The sequence below is a fragment of the Lissotriton helveticus genome, chromosome 8, assembly GCF_964261635.1.
Source record: "Lissotriton helveticus chromosome 8, aLisHel1.1, whole genome shotgun sequence".
NCBI lineage: Eukaryota > Metazoa > Chordata > Amphibia > Caudata > Salamandridae > Lissotriton > Lissotriton helveticus.
The window spans coordinates 164,046,468-164,065,749 of NC_136069.1; the positions used below are offsets into that span (position 1 = coordinate 164,046,468).

The 19,282-nt window shown below is 43.9% G+C and overlaps 1 protein-coding gene across 1 annotated transcript in view; it reads left to right on the plus strand.

Annotated features, from left to right (window-relative positions):
- The window catches only part of DSCAM (DS cell adhesion molecule), a 959,122-nt gene that overhangs the window by 691,922 nt on the left and 247,918 nt on the right, over nt 1-19,282 (plus strand). The window contains exon 17 of the mRNA XM_078656818.1: nt 16,631-16,871. Coding sequence (XP_078512944.1) covers nt 16,631-16,871 — 241 coding nt within the window. The remainder of the gene's footprint in view (nt 1-16,630; nt 16,872-19,282) is intronic.

Consider the following 19,282-nt stretch of genomic DNA (forward strand, 5'->3'; position numbering starts at 1 on the left):
CTCAGTAAATAATAGTAGACACAGCAGACAGCGCCACTGCAATTATCATATGAAATATCCTTCATTAAAGCCAGAAAAGCGACTCATTCCCTAGCTCAAGGCTAAAAACTGTTGCCACTATTTTAAGCAGTTTTAGTTACAGATCTTTAAAATAGAATAGTCTTATTACCATGGAAATTAATTTCCAACCAAGCACCACTTACTGATATGGATTACTGAAAGGATTTCAGAGTACGAAAAAGAAGTTTGGAGAATTGTTTTTCAGTTCAGTGGTCTAATAGTATGGACTTCAATTCTGTGTGGGGGGCACCCACTGGTAGGGTGCTCAGGGCACATTGGACATTACATGGGTCACAACATTTGCTTTCTGTTTGAGATAGCATGTGCACACAGCTTTACACATGCATCTGTTTCCAAGTACCTGATGCACCTGCCTCAATTGCGGAAGTACCTCAATACCTGGCTCTTCGACTGAACTGCAGAATCTCCCCCTCCATCCCCCCAGCGCCTTGAGACCCTAGCAGGTGATTAACTGCACTCCATAAGAACCCTGATTGATTGATGCACAATTATGTCGGTCTGGTCACCCTCCCACCTGCACCTGGCAACAGTACAGCCCTGAACATTTTTATGTGGTACCTTAGGTGCTCTTTATTTGGGGAAAAGAAAAGTTGAGGATCCTGAGAAAGGCCAGTGAACCGCAAGACCTGAGTGAATAGTCCAGTCCGATTGAGCTTTCTTGGTCTGATCCAGAGCAACGTCCGACAGCATTTGGTATGATGGAGGTAGCGAGGAGTGAAATGTACTGTGCGACTGTAGTTTTGAGGGGATGGAATGGTGTATGCGCAATTCACACTAATGCCTCTTGCCAAATTGTAGGTCACTGTTGGACCTGATATCATTGGCATGGTTTTCCCCCAACTTTTTGCCTTTCAGCCTCCTGTTTTGCTGACTTTGTTTTTGCTGGCGTTAGGATTCTTCGCACTTCACCACTGCTAACCAGTGCTAAAGTGCTGGTGCTCTGTCTTTTAAAGGTAACATTGGCTTGCACCCCATTGGCACATTTTTGTAAGTTTCTAATAAAGTGGTACTACATGTACCCAGGCCTGTAAATTAAAGCTACTAGTAGGCCTGCAGCATTCATTGCGCCACCCACTTGAGTAGCCTTGTCTTGTAAGCCTGTCTCACACCTACTGCTGCAGACTGTGCATGCAGTTTTAAACTGACATTTCGATCAGGCAAGATAAACCTCTTGGCTGGCTCAAAACTAACTTTTTATTACATGTACGTCATCAATAAGGCAGGACCCAAACAGCCCAAATGGCAGGGTGCAGTGTATATCAAATGTGGACATGTACTTTTTTTTTGTTGTTAATTTTATTTTTGAAATTATTATTATTTTTTTTTTTCTGAAAGCCCGTCTTTTACAAAGGTGGGAAGTAAGCAAAATCGCCCATTTTCAATATGGCGAAGAGGCAGGGAAGCTTTTATCATGGAAAGCCAAGACCGATCGGGTGCGTAATAACATTGGTTTAATTAAGATGGACGACGTGTCCTATTCTTCAGATGAGGATATTAGGGCAGTTTTCCGATCATTCTTTGAAGAAATTTACACTGAGGATAAGACTATTGACCAAGAGACTGTTGATGAATGGCTACCTTCACTGACCCCACAACAATCGATCTTACTAGACCAAACGATCACTCAGGAAGAAGTAAAAATGGCTATTCAGAGTAGTAGGTCCGGGAAGGCGGCTGGCCCAGACGGCCTCCCTGCTGAGATCTATAGGGTTCTTGAACAGGTGGTTACGCCTTTTCTAACTACATAATATAATCAATTTTTACAGGAAGGGATGGCACCACCAAAATCCTGGGACAACGCCTCAATAACTTTAATCTTAAAACCAGGCAAATTACCTACGTCATGCGGGTCGTATCGACCAATTTCGATCTTAAATGCTGACTATAAGCTATTTGCTTCCATCTTGGCTAATAGATTGGGTTCTGTGGTAGGGGATATCTTACATCAAAACCAGAGAGGCTTTGTTAAGGGCGACAACTTTTTGAGTTGACATATGACCTTATAGGAGCCATCGATAGTCCCTCTCAGGCCGGCTTACCACTAGCTGTTCTCACCCTCGACGCTACCAAGGCCTTCGACAGGGTGAACTGGTCATACCTGTCGGGGGTCTTAGATAAATTTAACATTGGAGAGGGTTTTCGCCGAGCAGTGAGACTGCTCTATCAGAATCCTACAGCCTCTTTGTTGGTCAATGGTACACTGACGGACCCCTTTAACATCTCGCGTGGAACGCGGCAGGGCTGCCCTCTTTCCCCCCTTTTGTTTGACCTGTATATCGAGCCCTTCCCGCAGCGGTTGAGGGACGACATTAACATCCATTCTTTTAGTTACAGGGGGTGGAATAAGAGAGTGGCCCTGTACGCCGACGACATTCTCATCTTTTCTTCAGACCTTAGCTCTGCCCTGCCGGTTGTTTTTAAGTTGGCCCAGGATTTTGGCGATATCTCTGGATACGAGGTTAATGCCTCTAAAACGGAGATTATGATTTGGAACCACAAGCACTTACCCGTTGGGGTTCAACCAAGCTTACGAATGCGATATTTGGGGTTGGATATTGTTCAAGACCTCAATAAGTTGGTCAACGTTAATTTCTCTCGTATTGCTAAGGAGTGTCGACAACTTATGAAGTCTTGGGCTTCGCTACCATTATCAGTCATAGGAAGGGTAAACCTCATTAAGATGACGGTCTTGCCAATAATCACTTTTTTGTTTAACACCATTCCTCTTTATTTTGAACCTTCATTGTTTGTTAAACTACAGAGTGATATCAACTCTTTTATCTGGGCCCAGCGCGCCGTGAGAATAAGTTGGAAAAAGTTAAGACGACGTAGAGAAAAGGGGAGGTTGGCAGCCCCAGAACTTCAATTATACGCCTGGGCATTCCAGCTTAGTCATTCTCGAATGTTATTAAAAGTACCCACTAGTTGTGGGATTGGGGACATGTTTAGTGCCATGCTCAACGGTGAAGATTTTGCACAGGAAGAGTTGGGTCCTTTTTAAGTTTGGAAATCCCAACTTAAAAAAAGTAATTAAATTGAAGGTCTTGCAGGGCCTGGCTAGAACTTGGGCTAAGGTTAATACTATCACTAAGACGGGCTACTTTTCAAGCAGAGCGCCCTTATGGGATTCACCTGGCAGCCCGGGCTGACTCATGGACAGTCTCGCCTTGCCCTTGAGGGAGGCCGGTTTGGCAGTTTGGGGCGATTTGTTCCTTGATGGAGCTCTAATTCCGTGGGAATCGTTGAGTGCTGCAGTTGGCCCTAATCTTTCTAGATTCAAATACATTCAAATAGCTAGTTGGGCACGTACACAGGTCACCCATAGGTCTAAATGTCAACTAGGTGGCGTTACATGGGTGGAATCCCAACTGGTTGACAAAACCCCAACAAAGAAGGAGGTATCATTTTGGTATCATTTAATTCTGGAGGAGATGGATGGCGATTTCCAACTGCCCGAAACCCTATGTGCGACATCTTTTCCTGATCTGGAGGTGGGAAGTCTTGGACTTCCTCTTTTAAACTGTTATGGGATATTGTCAAACCAGCATGGCTCAGAAGAAACCATCTTTTTGTATTGCATAGGGCGTATTATTCGCCCCAAAGGCTCTCTAAATTTTCGACAGACGGTCCAGTTTCCTGTGCAAGATGTGGGGCAATTGCAGCATCTGATCTACACATGTTTTATGAATGTCCACTTTTAACGCCTTTCTGGTACTCCATTAGTATATGTTTTACAGCTAGGCTGGGTTGTCCGGTCACCTTGAACCCGGCCTTAATAATTTTTGGAGTAACGGAAGGGGTCGTTGGTCTCCCAAAAAGCCTGCTCTTTTATGCAATCCTTCTGGAAAGGAGGGAAATTTGTATTAAATGGAAAGACTCTGCTCCTCCCTCCTTTTTCAATTGGCAGGCTTCTATATTACAGGTCTTGAGACTCGACCTACTAAGATCTGGAAATCTTAACAAAAGAGCATTTTGGCACCTTCTGAAATGGGCATAGTTTATGACCAATTACGTTTTTTTTCCCCATTTGGTCCAATGATTACGCTGCTTTTGGTCATCCCCTTCATCTCTGCTGGCAGAACCCAGACCGGTCAGACTGCGCCCAGGTTGTGGGTACTCCGGTGCAGCAAAACATTACCCTTAATGGTCTCTGTGAGTGGGTCCAGGAGAGTTCGACTTCACTATTTGGTGGGTAGGTTTATTCCATGCCTTCCAAACCAGATCACTGAGGTAGTGTTTCACTCTCGACTTATTCTTACAACGTGGCCAGAGTAGAAAAAGAGGACCCAAATTTTTTTTTAAGTACATTTAAAAAAAAAAAAAAAGGACATGTACTTTTAAGTTATACATGTCCTGATAGTGAAAAACTAAATTCACCACTTGGAAGTGTGGCTGGGCCAACTAACCACTGAGTTAAGTTGTTCCACCATGCTGACAAATTGCAAGTGAAAATTAATTGACATTCATGTGTGTGTAAAGTTTATACACTACCAATGTCCCTAATCTGTGAAGCAAAACAGACACAAAACAACTAGTTTAGAAATCATAAACTATTGTAATAGAGTATATAAGGCAACACAGTGAAGGGCTATATAAATGCCTAGCAGTGTCTGCAGGTCTGATGGATAGGAATGCAATGTCCAACTGCAATGGACAGAGATGAATTAGTGGATTACCATCTCCAGGGCTTGCAGGTGACTCAGACTTCCGCAGTTACAATAGCTTGCAGGCCGATAGAGGGGTGCATCCAGGAAAGGTCTCCATTGGTGTCACATGAACAATAGGTTCTGCTTTACGATGGTCCGGCTACCCTCTAATCAACTACCCCAGATGTGCCTGGGTTTCATCCATGGGGATAGTTTTAAAATCTGCACCTATTAATCCATGTTCATCCCTTACGTCATATTTCCTCCAGAGTAGAAAAAACACTTCTCTGTACTGGGACCTCTACTATGAATTGTGTTGTTTACGATAAATTAGGCAGTGTTCCAATTTGCGTACCATCTTTAAATTGTTTTACGGCACTAAGGATCCCAGAAGAAAGGCAAGCATCACCCAGAGATAGTTTTTTCTGCAAGGCAGTTGGTAAAGAAGCATTTACTTCCTCGCTTAGGCACACTACGTCCCACCCTAGTCTTACTTCTGGTCATAGCATCCTATCTTGGTTGGCTTTTGATTCACAAGAGGATTACAAGAAGGGCAGAAGCTGAGGAAATGCATGGGTAATGCCCCATTGCAAGCTGGTCATTCTGGAGCGAGCCTATTGCAATCACCAATAGCTGAGTGAAAGAGAAGATCAACAAGTTGGTGCTTTCCATGGTCCACAGTTACACAAGGATTGGTCTGTAGTGAAGTGCCAGAGGAAGCATGTGGGTTGCATCAGCATCTTCACACAGCCAGCCCAGGATCTTTAAGTTATGCCCTTACCATCCTACTAACCATTATATCTTTGACTTGTCGAGGTGTTTTCTAAGTGCACAATGCCCTGTGTGAGAAGCTAGAGATATATAACTTGTGCAACTTGAAAACAAAGTGCAATACAACTGATATTCTGTTTTATATCGTGGATATGGTCTGTACTGTTTCTAAGTCTTTTCTGTCTCCTTTGGTATGTTCTGAGTGTGTCTGATTATCAGGTCTCTGACGACTCACCTATCATCAGATTCTTTGTGTGTGATGGGCCTACCATTGGCTGTTCTGTAGGAACTAACAACTGGAACAGCAGGTCCAGCAGATGAACCCTCTGTCCACTGGTATGCCTTCACCTGGTGGCGATGTGGTACCGTGTACTGTTATGTCCTCATGCCCTAATGAATTTGACCAAAATGTCTTCCTGGCAATGTAACATGTCGGCCACTCGTTACACTATGATCTGAGCATATGACTTGATTTTTAATCATGGGGCCTGGGTGTACATATTAAAAAGTTGATTTGGGGCATTTTGGACTCTTTTTTATAACTTTGTTTAGAGATAAAGGGACAAACTCTTGCCCTGTAGACACCCAATTACACACAACAGCAGGACAGTAGTGTAACCATCCAGGCTGATTCATTACACTGCATTTACCTATCACAGACACATTCAGGCCGCATAGGTTTTCCTGTTTGAATAGGAAAGTGCCAATGAAAATAAAATGAGCCACTTGGTAGCACCACCCGACATGCTTTTGGTGGTGCTTTCATGAGGCTCTTCCTATTTTAAAAGAATATTTTTAAAAATATTATTTTTGTCCCCTGACAATCCCTTCATCGACAATAAATCTAAGATGAGTAGGACAGGCCCTTACAGTTGGAAAGTACTGAGGATCCCTATAACAACAATGAATCTTCTATGGGATATTTTAGGTTTTGAGTTTGTATGAGTAGAGGGTACCCCCTTGTCCTTGGATTCCCTATTTAGATGCTCTGTTTATTTCTGCATGTCCTGTGACCCATGCCTGTTGCCTGCGCCTGGTGGGGCATTGCCCTTCGAACCGATACATGTAGCCCATAAACCAAGACGTGAACCTGAATATTTCTTGCATCTTGCTTAAGAAGAGACACACATCCCTGTAACTAAACCTCAAGAGAGCTGCCTGCAGTGTCTTACTTTGTAGAATCTGCACACAGGAGACTTATCAGAGCCATGTGTCTAAAGAATGCTAATCTCCTGGAGACCTCTGGGGTCTTGCCTGGACTAGCCACGGGAGTAAATCATATGCATGCTGCCATGTGAGCTGCATCATAATTCCTAAAAACATGTTTGCCCACTTTCACATTTTGAACCTTACAGAAAATACTAGTTCCTATCTGCAACCTGATTTGGCTGTTGTGTTACAGGAATTAACTCGCCCGCCAGGTTCCAGGTGCTTATTTTGCACTGTACCATATGCAATACACCAGTCGGTGAAGAAGGACCTCACAAAGGACCTTATTTATGAGGCCTTGCGTCAGTTTTGCTCTGCTGTTGCGTCAATTTTTGTGACGCATCGGCAGCGTAAAACATGCCCCCTGTTGCGTCCTATTTACAAAGTGACGCATCTAAGCTGATGCGTCACTTTGTAAACCCCTGTGCTACATTATATCTGCGTCAGGTATAATGTATGCGGGGGGCCTTCCAACGCATGTGAGCCTCGTAGAAGTGACCCAGTGAAATTTATGATATTTCACTGCGTCACTTCTAGGACGCCATTGCTTCAATATCTTACTCCTGCCTCACAGCAGGCGTAAGACTGACGCAGGCCCTTTCACATGGGGTTGTCCCATGTGAAAGGACACATTGCTGGGGTTGTGTCACTTTTGTGACACACTCCAGCAATGCGTTATTTTTGCACCTATAGATACGTCAGAAATACTGACGTATCTGTAACTCCTTGCGACAAGATACGTCATACTGTAAATATGACGCATACAGCATGCGTCACTTTTCATAAATGAGGCCCATAGTCTTTAAAGCTCAGCAAAGACACTGTGAGAAATGTGTTCTGGGCTGGGGGTGTTAGACAAAAGATCCTAAAGGCTGCAGCCTGAGATCAGTTGGACTCCTTAAGAATGTCTTCCAATATAGACCCTGCAAAAATGGTTTTGGAGACCTTCACTCCTCTGGTGGAAGGGGTTCAAACATGGTCAGCTTAACCCGGCGAGCTAAGGTAGTTAAGGAGAGAGGCCAGTGAGGGCTCCTAAAAGAAAGGAGGAATTGAACCGAAAAGCAAAGGAAGGAGGTAATGTAGATGTAGTCTTGAAGGTAGAATTCCTTGCAGAATGAAAGGAAGAAAGGGAGGAAAAGGTACTAATCAGAATGAGAGAAAGTTTTGCTATGAGTCGAGAAGTAGAAGAAAAGTCCCACAAAAGCAAAATGCAGGCTTGACATGGATAATGCCCCAACAACCTAAACCCGCATACAGGAGATAAGTCACAACAGAGAGGCTAGGTCAATGTAGAGTTTCTTCAACAAAAAATTTGAGTTTGACAAACTGAGTGATATGAAGAACACAACTGCAAAGACATCCCAGATGGAAGAGTAACAGGAGAGAGAGATCTTCTGAGGTGACTGCTGTTCATGAGGTGACAGATGAGAGAATCTTTCACTAGAGAAACAGCATTGTAAGAGTGGAAGATGGGCTGCAATGGCTGAGCGATACAAGTTGATAGTTTTAAAAGAAAAGTCTATTGCAAACATTTTCAACATGTTGGCTAGTGAGGAAGGAGAGGAGTCACATTCCGTCCCTTGCACAAACCACACAGAGTGGTAGGCTCGTTTGGTGTCTCCTGCTCAAGATTCATCAATGAAGTTGGCAGTGACCTCCAAACATCTGAGCATATTGAGAATCTCTTGATATTATGATTTAAGAAGATGGAGTTATCTTTAACAAAACAGATCATGGGGTGCCCCTCCAGATCCAGTGTAAGAGGTGGGTTGAAAGTGAGGAGAATCTTTGGCTGGTTCTGTAGGAGAGTAGGATCTGCTTACTATAGTTACCCACACTTTTTGCTAGTGTTTCACTGTTTCTCGACTTTAGTCTGGCTGGAGCCCTGCTAACCAGTAAGCATGGGCGCAAAATCCGTTCCGCTCACGGATTTTGCGAATTTTCGGTAAATTCGCGATCCGCGAACTCCCGCAAATTTACCGCAAATTCGCAAATCCGCGAGCGGCGGATTCCGGGGGCAAAAGTTGAAGCCTGGCTGGCCTGTTGTAACTATTTTACGATGGCGCCGGCAAGCTGCCAGCGCCATCCTAAAATAGTTACTAAGTTAGCTTCAACAGGAAGCTCTAATAGATAAAATAAAGCAGGTGCTCGAGCACCTGCTTTATTTTATCTATTAGAGCTTCCTGTTGAAGCTAATTTAGTAACTATTTTAGGATGGCGCTGGCAGCTTGCCGGCGCCATTGTAAAATATTTACAACATGCCCTTCCTGTGACCTCAGTGACTCATTTATCAGCCCAAAAACAATCGTGAGCGTCGTTGAGGCAGGTGTGCCTTCTTCCCAAATCTACCGTCGAAAATCAGCTGTGATGCTGGATAGAGGCCTTTGCATCCTTGACTTTCACGAGCGCAATCCTCGTGCTGTTCCTGTGGCCAGGAAGCTGAAGGAACCCCTGCGCCCCTCGGGGCGATTGCATAGTAACACACACATGGTCGCTGAAACTAGTTGAAGCTCAAATGCAGTGACTCATTCATCTGCCCAAAAACAATCGTGAGCGTCGTCGAGGCAGGTGTGCCTTCTTCCCAAATCTACCGTCGAAAATCAGCTGTGATGCTGGATAGAGGCCTTTGCATCCTTGACTTTCACGAGCGCAATCCTCGTGCTGTTCCTGTGGCCAGGAAGCTGAAGGGACCCCTGCGCCCCTCGGGGCGATTGCATAGTAACACACACATGGTCGCTGAAACTAGTTGAAGCTCAAATGCAGTGACTCATTCATCTGCCCAAAAACAATCGTGAGCGTCGTCGAGGCAGGTGTGCCTTCTTCCCAAATCTACCGTCGAAAATCAGCTGTGATGCTGGATAGAGGCCTTTGCATCCTTGACTTTCACGAGCGCAATCCTTGTGCTGTTTCTGTGGCCAGGAAGCTGAAGGGACCCCTGCGCCCCTCGGGGCGATTGCATAGTAACACACACATGGTCGCTGAAACTAGTTGAAGCTCAAATGCAGTGACTCATTCAGCAGGGCGGATCCGTGGATCCGCAAATCCGCCGATTTTGCGGATCCACGATCCGCAAATCCGCAAAATCCACGGATCGTGGATCCGCAAAATCCGCCCATGCTTACTAACCAGGACCCCAGCCTAGCTGCTTCCTCTCTAAAATGATTGCATGTACTTTAGGTACACTTCAGATTGGTTACTGGGTTACCCTTGTGAGTCCCTAGTATATGGTACCTTAGGTACTAAGGGCAGAGGTACCCCAGAGGCCTACCAGGGGCTGAAGCATGTATTTGCCACCCCTAGGCAGACTTCCAAAATGGCACCACAGGTCTGCTACTGCAGCCTGAGTAAGGTGGTGCATGCTATATGCTTGGTTTTGTGTGAGAGGGTGCCCATGCATGAGCAGGACCCCCCAGCGGCTTTCGGAATCTATTCTCTGATTTGACACCAAACACGACATGTTTCCATGCAGCCATTCCAAAGTTAGCATTTACAGCAAGGTTATAATGCACTTAAGAATATATGGTCTGGCGGCATCACTTAACAGCCTCAGAGAGAGAGGTCCTGCTCATGCATGGGCACCCTCTCACACATAACCAAGCACTCTGCCTTCAGGATTATTAAGGCCTGCCATAGGAGTGACTTATAGGTTTATATGTGTCAGTGATTAAAGGTAGATATAGGTAACCTATAGCTTAGTAAGGGGTGCATGCACAACCTTACCCAGGTTGCAGTAGCAGACCTGTGGTGCCATTTTGGTAGGCTTCCCAGGGGTGGCATAATACATGCTTCAGCCCCTGGTAGGCCTCTGGGGTACCTATGCCCTTAGTACCTAAGGTACCATATACTAGGGACTCACAAGGGTAACCCAGTAACCAATCTGGAGTGTACCTAAAGTACATGCAATCATTTTAGAGAGGAAGCCGCTAGGCTGGGGTCCTGGTTAGCAGGGCCCCAGCCAGACTAAAGTCAAGAAACAGTGAAACACCAGGAAAAAGGGGAGGGGGTAACCATTGTAAGCAGATCCTACACTCCAACAGGTTCCAGAAGACCAGGCATTCTGGTGTCAGCAAGGGGAAATCTGACTATTCTGCACCTTTACTGTCTGGCAAAGAGGAGGCCCCGGCCAAGGAGGAAACATGTAAAGGCAGAAAAGGGACACACCTGCAGGAATCCAGATCTCTGGACATCAACTCACGAAGAACAGAAGCTAATAGTTCAGCCAGGAGGCAAAAAGGTCCAGTGAGTCACTAGGCAAGAAATGGCATGAAAGGTGGTTTTGCCCAGCATCCAATGGCTGGAATCTCAGAGATGCCTGAATAACCAATCCACCCTCAAATTGGAGAGACCTGGTAGGAACTGTGGCACAGAAAGGTTGTTGTGAAGACATGTGTTTGGTGAAACTCTTGATAGGGTGTCGATGTGCATAATCTTCTTGTCAGGAGGCCCTAGGCTTCTGGTCTAAAGTGCTCCAAGATGTCATCCAAGGCTAATCAGCTCACATCTGAATTGATACCATCTAGGGAGAATTCAACAGTGGCCTTGCCTTTTAAGGTCTTCATGTTCGGAAGCCACCAGCATAGCTCTGCTCATGATTTATCATTCAGCAAAATGCAGTCCAAGTAATAGAAACCTTGACAAAGGAGAAGGATTATCCAGCGTTGCTAGGCCGGATAGTGGAAAGTAATTGAAAAAATGCCTTGAATTGAGGTTCCAATGAGGCCAATCGTGTGAGCCATGGATCTCGGAGCAGAGGCCACCAATGCTGATTTTAACTCTGTTTGATCTGATAAGTCTTCTTTGCTGGAAGTTTCTGGGTGCATGCACCAGCACCTACTGTAAACCTCAGGAAGTCTGAAGTTTGGGATGGAAAGATGACTTCTAGAAATTCATGAGGAAGCCTAGGTCATGTATGAGCAATAACACCCATTCTAGGTGGAGAGAAAGTGTTACTGGACATTGTGAAGTTTTAGGATATCATCGAAATACAAAATAATAGGAAGTCCTTTGATAGGCCAATGAGCCAGTACTGTGCGAGGCCCCTTCGTAAAACAAAGGGGGGAAGGGGGTGGGAAGGAAGACAATGGAACAATGGAATTGCCATGTCTGGGGTCTGGGGTATCATTAAAATTTGAGCAGAGGTTGGTGCCTGGGCCTGATTGGAATTGTCAAAATAGGCAACTTATAAATTGAGTCCGACCATCCAGTTGTTGGGAGAACTGTTTCACATAAAAGATGGATACATTTAATCTTGAACTAGTGGTAAACCACTCACAAAGCTCTATGGTGAGTTTGAGGCCCTTCTCATTTTCCAGATGAGAAAGGTGGTACTTATTAAGCCCTACTCGCTCAGGGTTTGGGAAAATAGTATTTTTCTGAAGCATGTCTGAAATCACCTGGTTCACTAGGGCTGTTTCTTCTGGTGGTAAAAGAATGGTCAAAGGATGGCAGAGTCCACCGCTCTATGCGATATCTCGACACTGTGTCTTTAACTCCAGGTCCAAGGTTACTAAGTGCCAGTTTGAAAAGAAAACAGTGATGTGCCCCCGTGGGGAGAAGAGTAGAAGAATAAAAAGAGGGTTACTTATTTTGACTTGGAGGAAAAAGGCTTGACTGCTTCAATCCAGACCCTATAGCTCTCAAGAGGTGGCCTCTATGTTAAAAGATGGCAGGTAGGCAGGAGCCGAGGGCGAGGTCAGTACGTCCATGGAAGAGATGGCAGCAAAAAATTGACCTCTGAGCAGCCAAATGATTGCCCCTGAAGAGCACCAACTGAGTCAAACATGCAGGCTTACAAGATACCTTTCTCACGTAGGTTTGCGCCCTATCAAGGGAGGTAAAGAGGGATAAATGCTGAAAAGCAGGCAATACATTTGTCACCAAAGAGGCAGCTGTCAGAGTATGGCCATGGAATTGGATGCAGCTCAACCAGTTTTGGATCCAGATGAAGGAGATTAGCTCAAAGTCTGTCTGAGTAGATGGCGGCTTGTGCACATGCCTGAAAAACCCAGGAATATTGGGCCCAGCCCCTGATAGCATCTAAAATTAAATGAAATTACATAGATTAAAAAAATCGCACATCTTTCACAAGGCAGCAAGGTCTATTTCTGAAGGAGAGGCTGGGGCTCATTCCAGGATATCTAAAATGTGGATGAGAGGAGAAATGGTGATAAAGATACCTTCTTGACAAACCTTAAGGGTGTGGACAACAATCCACTGGGGTTTGTATCCTTGGCACTGGAGAAAGATCAGAAAGTGAGGATCGATGTATGCGATGGACAGATCTTGCCTGAAATCCAGAGGTGAATGTATTCTACCCAGAGGATATCCGTAGAACATTTATTCAGAGGAAAGGAGAAGCAGAGGCGGATGAAATCCGCCACATGAGGCACGCACTGGGCACCAGTCCCTGGAATTGGGGTTTCTTAATTCAGACAGATCAAACATAGTTTCCTCAAGGAGTTCCAAGATGGAAGGATTAGTGGGGTAAGTAAAAGAGGCAATGGAGGTAGTGAAAGTTCCAGAACTTCCTGGGCATTGAGTGGAAGAGCACTTCAGTCATCCATGTCACCATCGCTAGATAGCTAGGCATAGTAAGAGGAGGTATCACCTTCATCAATCATGGATACAACCGCAGCATCATTCTTGACATATGGAACTCGGTGTAGGGAAATGAAAGGAAGAGAAAGGGGGAAATCCTCATTGGAGGATTCTGCTTGCATAGTACAAGGAATCATTTTGGGTGAAGGATGGGCGCAAGTTGTCCTTTTGTTTAGTGTGCCTGTTAGGTCCCCAATCATGTGTATCCTCTCCTCTTCTCTTACCTGGATGCAGATTTTACTTACCTCAGAACCTAAGCCTCTGTCATTTTTTCATGCTTCTCTTCTAAGGGGATAAGTAGAGGGGGAGGGTTACCTGGCTGTGGAGGTAGGTAGATTAAGGTGTAATTATCATCATGGTTATTTTTTGGTATGCATTTGATTAGAGGTAGGAAAATATGGACAGCAATGGCAGTGAATTGATGTCACGACAGAGAAACTTTTGTAGGGAAAAGTGATGTTATAGAACTGAAAGAGGAGAAGCATGTAGTGTAGTTCCTATAGTCCCAATAGGCTCTGCGCATTGGAATAATATATTCAGTAGTGTAGACGTAGGACTGAGGTTAACTAGGTCTCTACTGACTGTATTAGACTTAAGTTTTTTGCCAGCTAGCTCAGAGTTCACTAGAAACTTTCTCGAATAAGCGAGGAGGAGTTTAACCTCCCTGGATAGACAAGAAGGGATTTAGTTTCTGACAACCATAAAACATGACAACTTTGCTCTCCCTGAATAAGAGTGTATCTCTAGAGTCATGTGAAAACAAAAGACAGCTATTTCACTCAGTCAATAAGTGCGTACTTAGTTTCACCAGATTGCAGAAAAAGAGAGACGGGCGTTTACAATAAAAGGTGTTATTTATTGAGCAGTCTCTTTCCTCATACAAGAGAAATGAATTGCTACAATTGCAATACTTATAGTAAAGTAAAGTGCATACAGTAAAAGCAGGATTATGAAATAATACTGTAAAAGCATGGATATGGTTTCTTAGCCATATGATACTTTAAAATGGATAAAATAGATATATACATATATACATTAACTAATCGTACTCAACTGGTGCTTCTAACTACGCCTACCCCGGTGTACCTGACCTAAGCCTAATACGTGGGAAGAAGTAAGTAAGTAGCAGTTTAAGTTAAGTTTGTTTTGCCAAGAATCTGACTCAAGAATTCTCTGTAAGGGTTTAGTCAGTTCAGTACCTGGGTATTAGAAGGCAGGAGGGCTGGTATCTCTCTCTCAGGACTCGGTATCCCAGTCACCCGCAAGGGTAAGCTGGAAACGCCGGAGGCTGGATTTCTCGGCAAGAGAAAAGACAGCATCTTTCTCAGCGGGTCAAAAGGGAGGGGCAGCGTCCGTGGGCTCTCGCATCAGCTGGGCTCTTCGGAAGTAGTAGCTGCTCTGCTCCAGGATTACCACAGTGTGTTTGCTTAAGGCAGCGTTGGTATATTTATACCTGAAAGGTGCCGGGCTTGACGTAAGGATGGACATAAGACGTCAATAAAGATGTCACTAAGAACTGGTCGTTCTTACAGTGCTTTACAGGAGTTCTCGGACGAAAACAAAACAAAGGCAGCGGGGATTTCCCAGGTTGCTGGAGGCTTGGATTTGTTTAAGAACTCAGTGTGCTTTCTAAGGGGCTGGGGGAATAGGCTTGCTTAATGTGACAGCATGCGCTATGACTGAATTATGAAAAGGGTTTGTATGCCGTTGTAGGGATATTATTGATTTATAACCAGACAAAGGCAAAGAATAGGAATATTGATTCAGGTACCTAGATAAACACACTACAAGCAGAGGCAAACAAATAGTCTGTTTCTTTGATGTGCCACAATATTGAAAGAAAGAGACAAGGGCCATTCTTAAAGCATTGCTTTGGCAACCAGAGCAGCATAAGTTGACACGTCTTCAATTTTTATGATCAACTGCCTTGGGAGATAGATGAGGGAAGCACTCAGTCGCACCAGCTGGCCTGGAAAGGAGATTTGGTATAGTTGGGTGCTGTGCCCCTTGAGAGCTGAGCAGGATGCAACAGTCATAGCAGGTGCCAAGCAATACTGACTGTTAATTATCCACTTCATCACAATAGTGGGGGCTGGTATATAATGCCCGTTGTTTCCTGCAGGTTAAAACAATAACACTTAACTAAACTTCACCTGACTACATTTGCATTGCATCAAAACAACAATAGAGGGAGTGTAGAGGTAATGATAGAATCACCCCCCAAAATAGTATGTATAAACAAAAAGATTCTATCAATGTGTAGTGGTGAATTTTTAATTGTTTTAACATTTTTGGGGAAAAAACTAATGCGTGATTGGCGAACTAGGCTATCTCTTGGAGGAACAAGACGAGGGCACTATGTGCTTTTAAAATACCCCTCACACACTAAGAGTCCCTTAGTGTCATGCTTCATCATTGGGGTCTTCCCGTCCCTCTACGGGGCGGGGCGTGCTACGACCTACGGACTACGCGGGAGCACTGTTTTTGTGACAAAGGCTATGTGTAAGTGCAGTGTGGATGTGATCAGTGAAGTGTAGGGACCTAATTCAATGAGTGCAAGATAAAAAGTTAAAAATTCCCTGGCAAGTAGAAAAAATATATTTTATTAACTTCTCTGGCTTGGAACATTAAAAAGGGGTTTGTGAGGTAGGGCTATTAGCTCACTACCTGGTCGACATGTTTCATAAGAAGTCCCCTACTGCTTATTCATCAGGACCTCTAGTGGTCCCTACAAATTAGTACTCAGTTCTAAAGTAGTATGCCTATTGTCCTACAAACCAGAAGCAAAAATCGGCCACCTGTTTGAGCTTCTGGGCATGAGTTGGCCCTTGGTGAAGCGTGAAAAATAATGACCTATTGTGGTCTCTGTAAAGGAATGAGGGAGAGCAAAATTACAAGATACATTGGCAAAATGGTTTTCACATCTTCAGTCAAGATTCACATTGCTAATGGGTGACCCCGTTTGTCTAGAGCGTTAAAATCACGCTCATTGGAGAGGGAGGGAACAGTGGTATGCTCCTGTTTTACTCGTTGGCAGACTGAATGGTCTGACGAGTGTCACTGGCCACATGTCTATGTGGACAGATTCAATCTCACAAAGCACACATACACGCGACTCAATGCACTCAAATAGCACCATTACAACATTTGCATTGCTACATATATGTTAGTGACTTCATGACCTTTAAAATAATTTACATATAAAATTATTGATGAGATGCTTTTTTTAATTGAAGCATGTCTACTAATCTCTCAGTATGATGTTGTGAATGCCTTGGGTGAAAAAAGAGTTTATTCCTTACTTGTCACTTTTTTATCTTTTTCAGGCAACAAAAAAGCACTTACAGAATGGAATAATCCGTGGTTACCAGATTGGGTACCGGGAGTACAGCTCAGGCGGCAACTACCAGTTCAACATCATCAGCGTTGACACCACTGGGGACAACGAGGTGTACACACTGGATAACCTGAAGAAGTACACGCAATATGGCGTGGTGGTGCAGGCCTGCAACCGGGCTGGCACAGGCCCATCGTCTCAGGAAATAATTGTCACCACCCTAGAAGATGGTAAGCAAAGCCACCTCTTGCATCACTCACCTGGGAGACTGTGGAGAGGAAATCTTTACCTTTTGCTTATATCTACAGGAAGAAAACCACTGACATGTTCCTTCTGGCCTGAGCAAGAGGAAGGCATTAGCTCCTTGGTCTGTAGAGGACAAGGGGGTGGTGGGGCATTGGGTTATTGCAAGCTTCCGCTTTCCTGTCTGTGGGGGTCTGCTCCTCCCATGCTGCTGTAGGGGTTAGGCAGGGGTCACGCTGTACAGTTGCCCACAGGCCCTGCAGCAGGGAAGACAGGGCAGGCTTCTTCAGGCCCAGGATTATGAGATCTGGAGATTGCAGACCTGATAATTACAGACCTGGAGACACAAGTATTTGCGGGTGATTTAATTCCACAAGGAGTTTTCACTCTGGGTGAAATTGCAACAAACTAACAAGATGGAACACTCCTATAGGTCTTAGTTTCAATTCAATTTCAGGGAAGCTTTTTCTGAAATAAAACACCTTCTTTAGTTACCCTGTATGGTATAGCCAAAAGAGCAATCATTAGATATAACAGTTATCAAAAAAGAAAAAGACAAACTATATATATCCATATGTGTATATTTTACCCAGTAGTTATAGTGAGGTCGCCATTTCCATAGGGAAATTACTTCTTTGTTTAGCTAATAACATTGGCCCAGTTTGACGAATCTTCAGGAAACTTTCCAAAAAGGTGCTACTTTTTGACTAGTTTGTGCACGGAAAGTTTCGGGGTGATCCGTAAAGCATGGACCAAGAAAAAATGGGGGCGACCCAGAACACAAAATCTCCATGCATTTTGTATAGATTTCTTAAGGCAGTGCTACCACAAAAACTGCTGAATGGAATTACAGCAAATTTGGCAGGAAGTTAGATTTTGGTTCATAGATTGATTTTATTTGATTTGGTGTAAATCAGTAGTTTTAGCTCCAAAAACATTTGTATATCTGGATGTTTGGGTTTGAGGAACTCTTGCAACAATCCCTTGAACTCAATTTTAGAAAATATAGGGCCTCATTTATGAAGTAGTGACATAGGGCAACGCAGCAGGCCTTCCTGCTACACTTCGCTATGGAAAAAGAAAAGGGCAGGAATGCGCCATATCTATAAGATCGGGTGGTTTATGATATCTTAAGACTCCATTTTAAACCCAACAAGAATATATAGATGCTTACATCTCATCTAACATGCCATCTAACATGCCATGGGACCCCCTCCTTCACGGGCCAAAATGAAAAATGTTTGCAACAATGTCGCGGGAGTCCCGCCGGATTGTGCAAAAAAAAAATCCAAAATGCCGGCCCGCTGTTTTATAGTAAATATATGGGGAGGAGGGCATCACTAGGGACGAATGGTCACCCTCCCTGAGCCATCCCCTGGGTCATAACTTACATTTAAAGGGAGGAGGGCCACATATCCCTCCTCCCCGAGGCAACTTTACTGATGACATCATCCAAACTTCTTTTGTACACATTGATCTATAAAGAGGTATGGCATTAGAACCATGAAAATAAGTGCAATATAGATCAGAGTAATATAAAGCATTGTTAATGCTATCATACGTACATTCCATATAAAGCAAGCTTCTGTTACGTGCAATATTGACCCAATACTGTACACTTCATGAGTAGATGAGTTCATATTGACTAACAAGCTCACAGTGTTTAATCTGTATACAACTGTTCTGAGAAAACCAAGTTATCCCAGATATTCAAGCCCTGTTACATAACTAATGCCCTACTATGGACAGTCTTTACCTGTATCAAACCCCTATTGTCACCGAATACACACTGAGAAATTAAGTAGATATCAGTAGAAAAAGTGGGTACTGTAAACTCTGTTTATGTGATTGAGACATTTTTTCCTGTACCACTCTGTTTGCCAACAGTGAAAGTCTTATGAGAACTACACCACAGAGTATTACAAAATATCTACTAAGATCATTGTACACTCTATGAAAAGGTTGTCCAAAGAGAGACTATTCACTTAAAATAACTAAAGTCTTTCGGTGCTAAAGATCACACTACCTGCTGCCTCCAAACTGTGGTGAAAACTTTACAAATAGCCCATCTTCTGAAGCAAAGAAGCACATCTATATAGGTTAGTACCTGCAGCACACAGTCTTCTATGTTATGTAGAAATTGTCAGGCTGAGACGATTCTGTCTTATAGCTCAAGATTGCTTACAATACTTAATATGAAGTACGTAGACTCTTTGCCCTTTTGGAAACATTTTCTGCAGTACCAGAACATGTTGTTACTTGCACACAGAGTCACTTTTCAATACAGAGATTTATAACATGTACAATACCTCTACACACCTATGATGTCTTAGGAGCACGTGTGTTTTGTAAACACGTTAACCCATTAGCTGGACAGAGGCTGTCCACAATTAGGTAG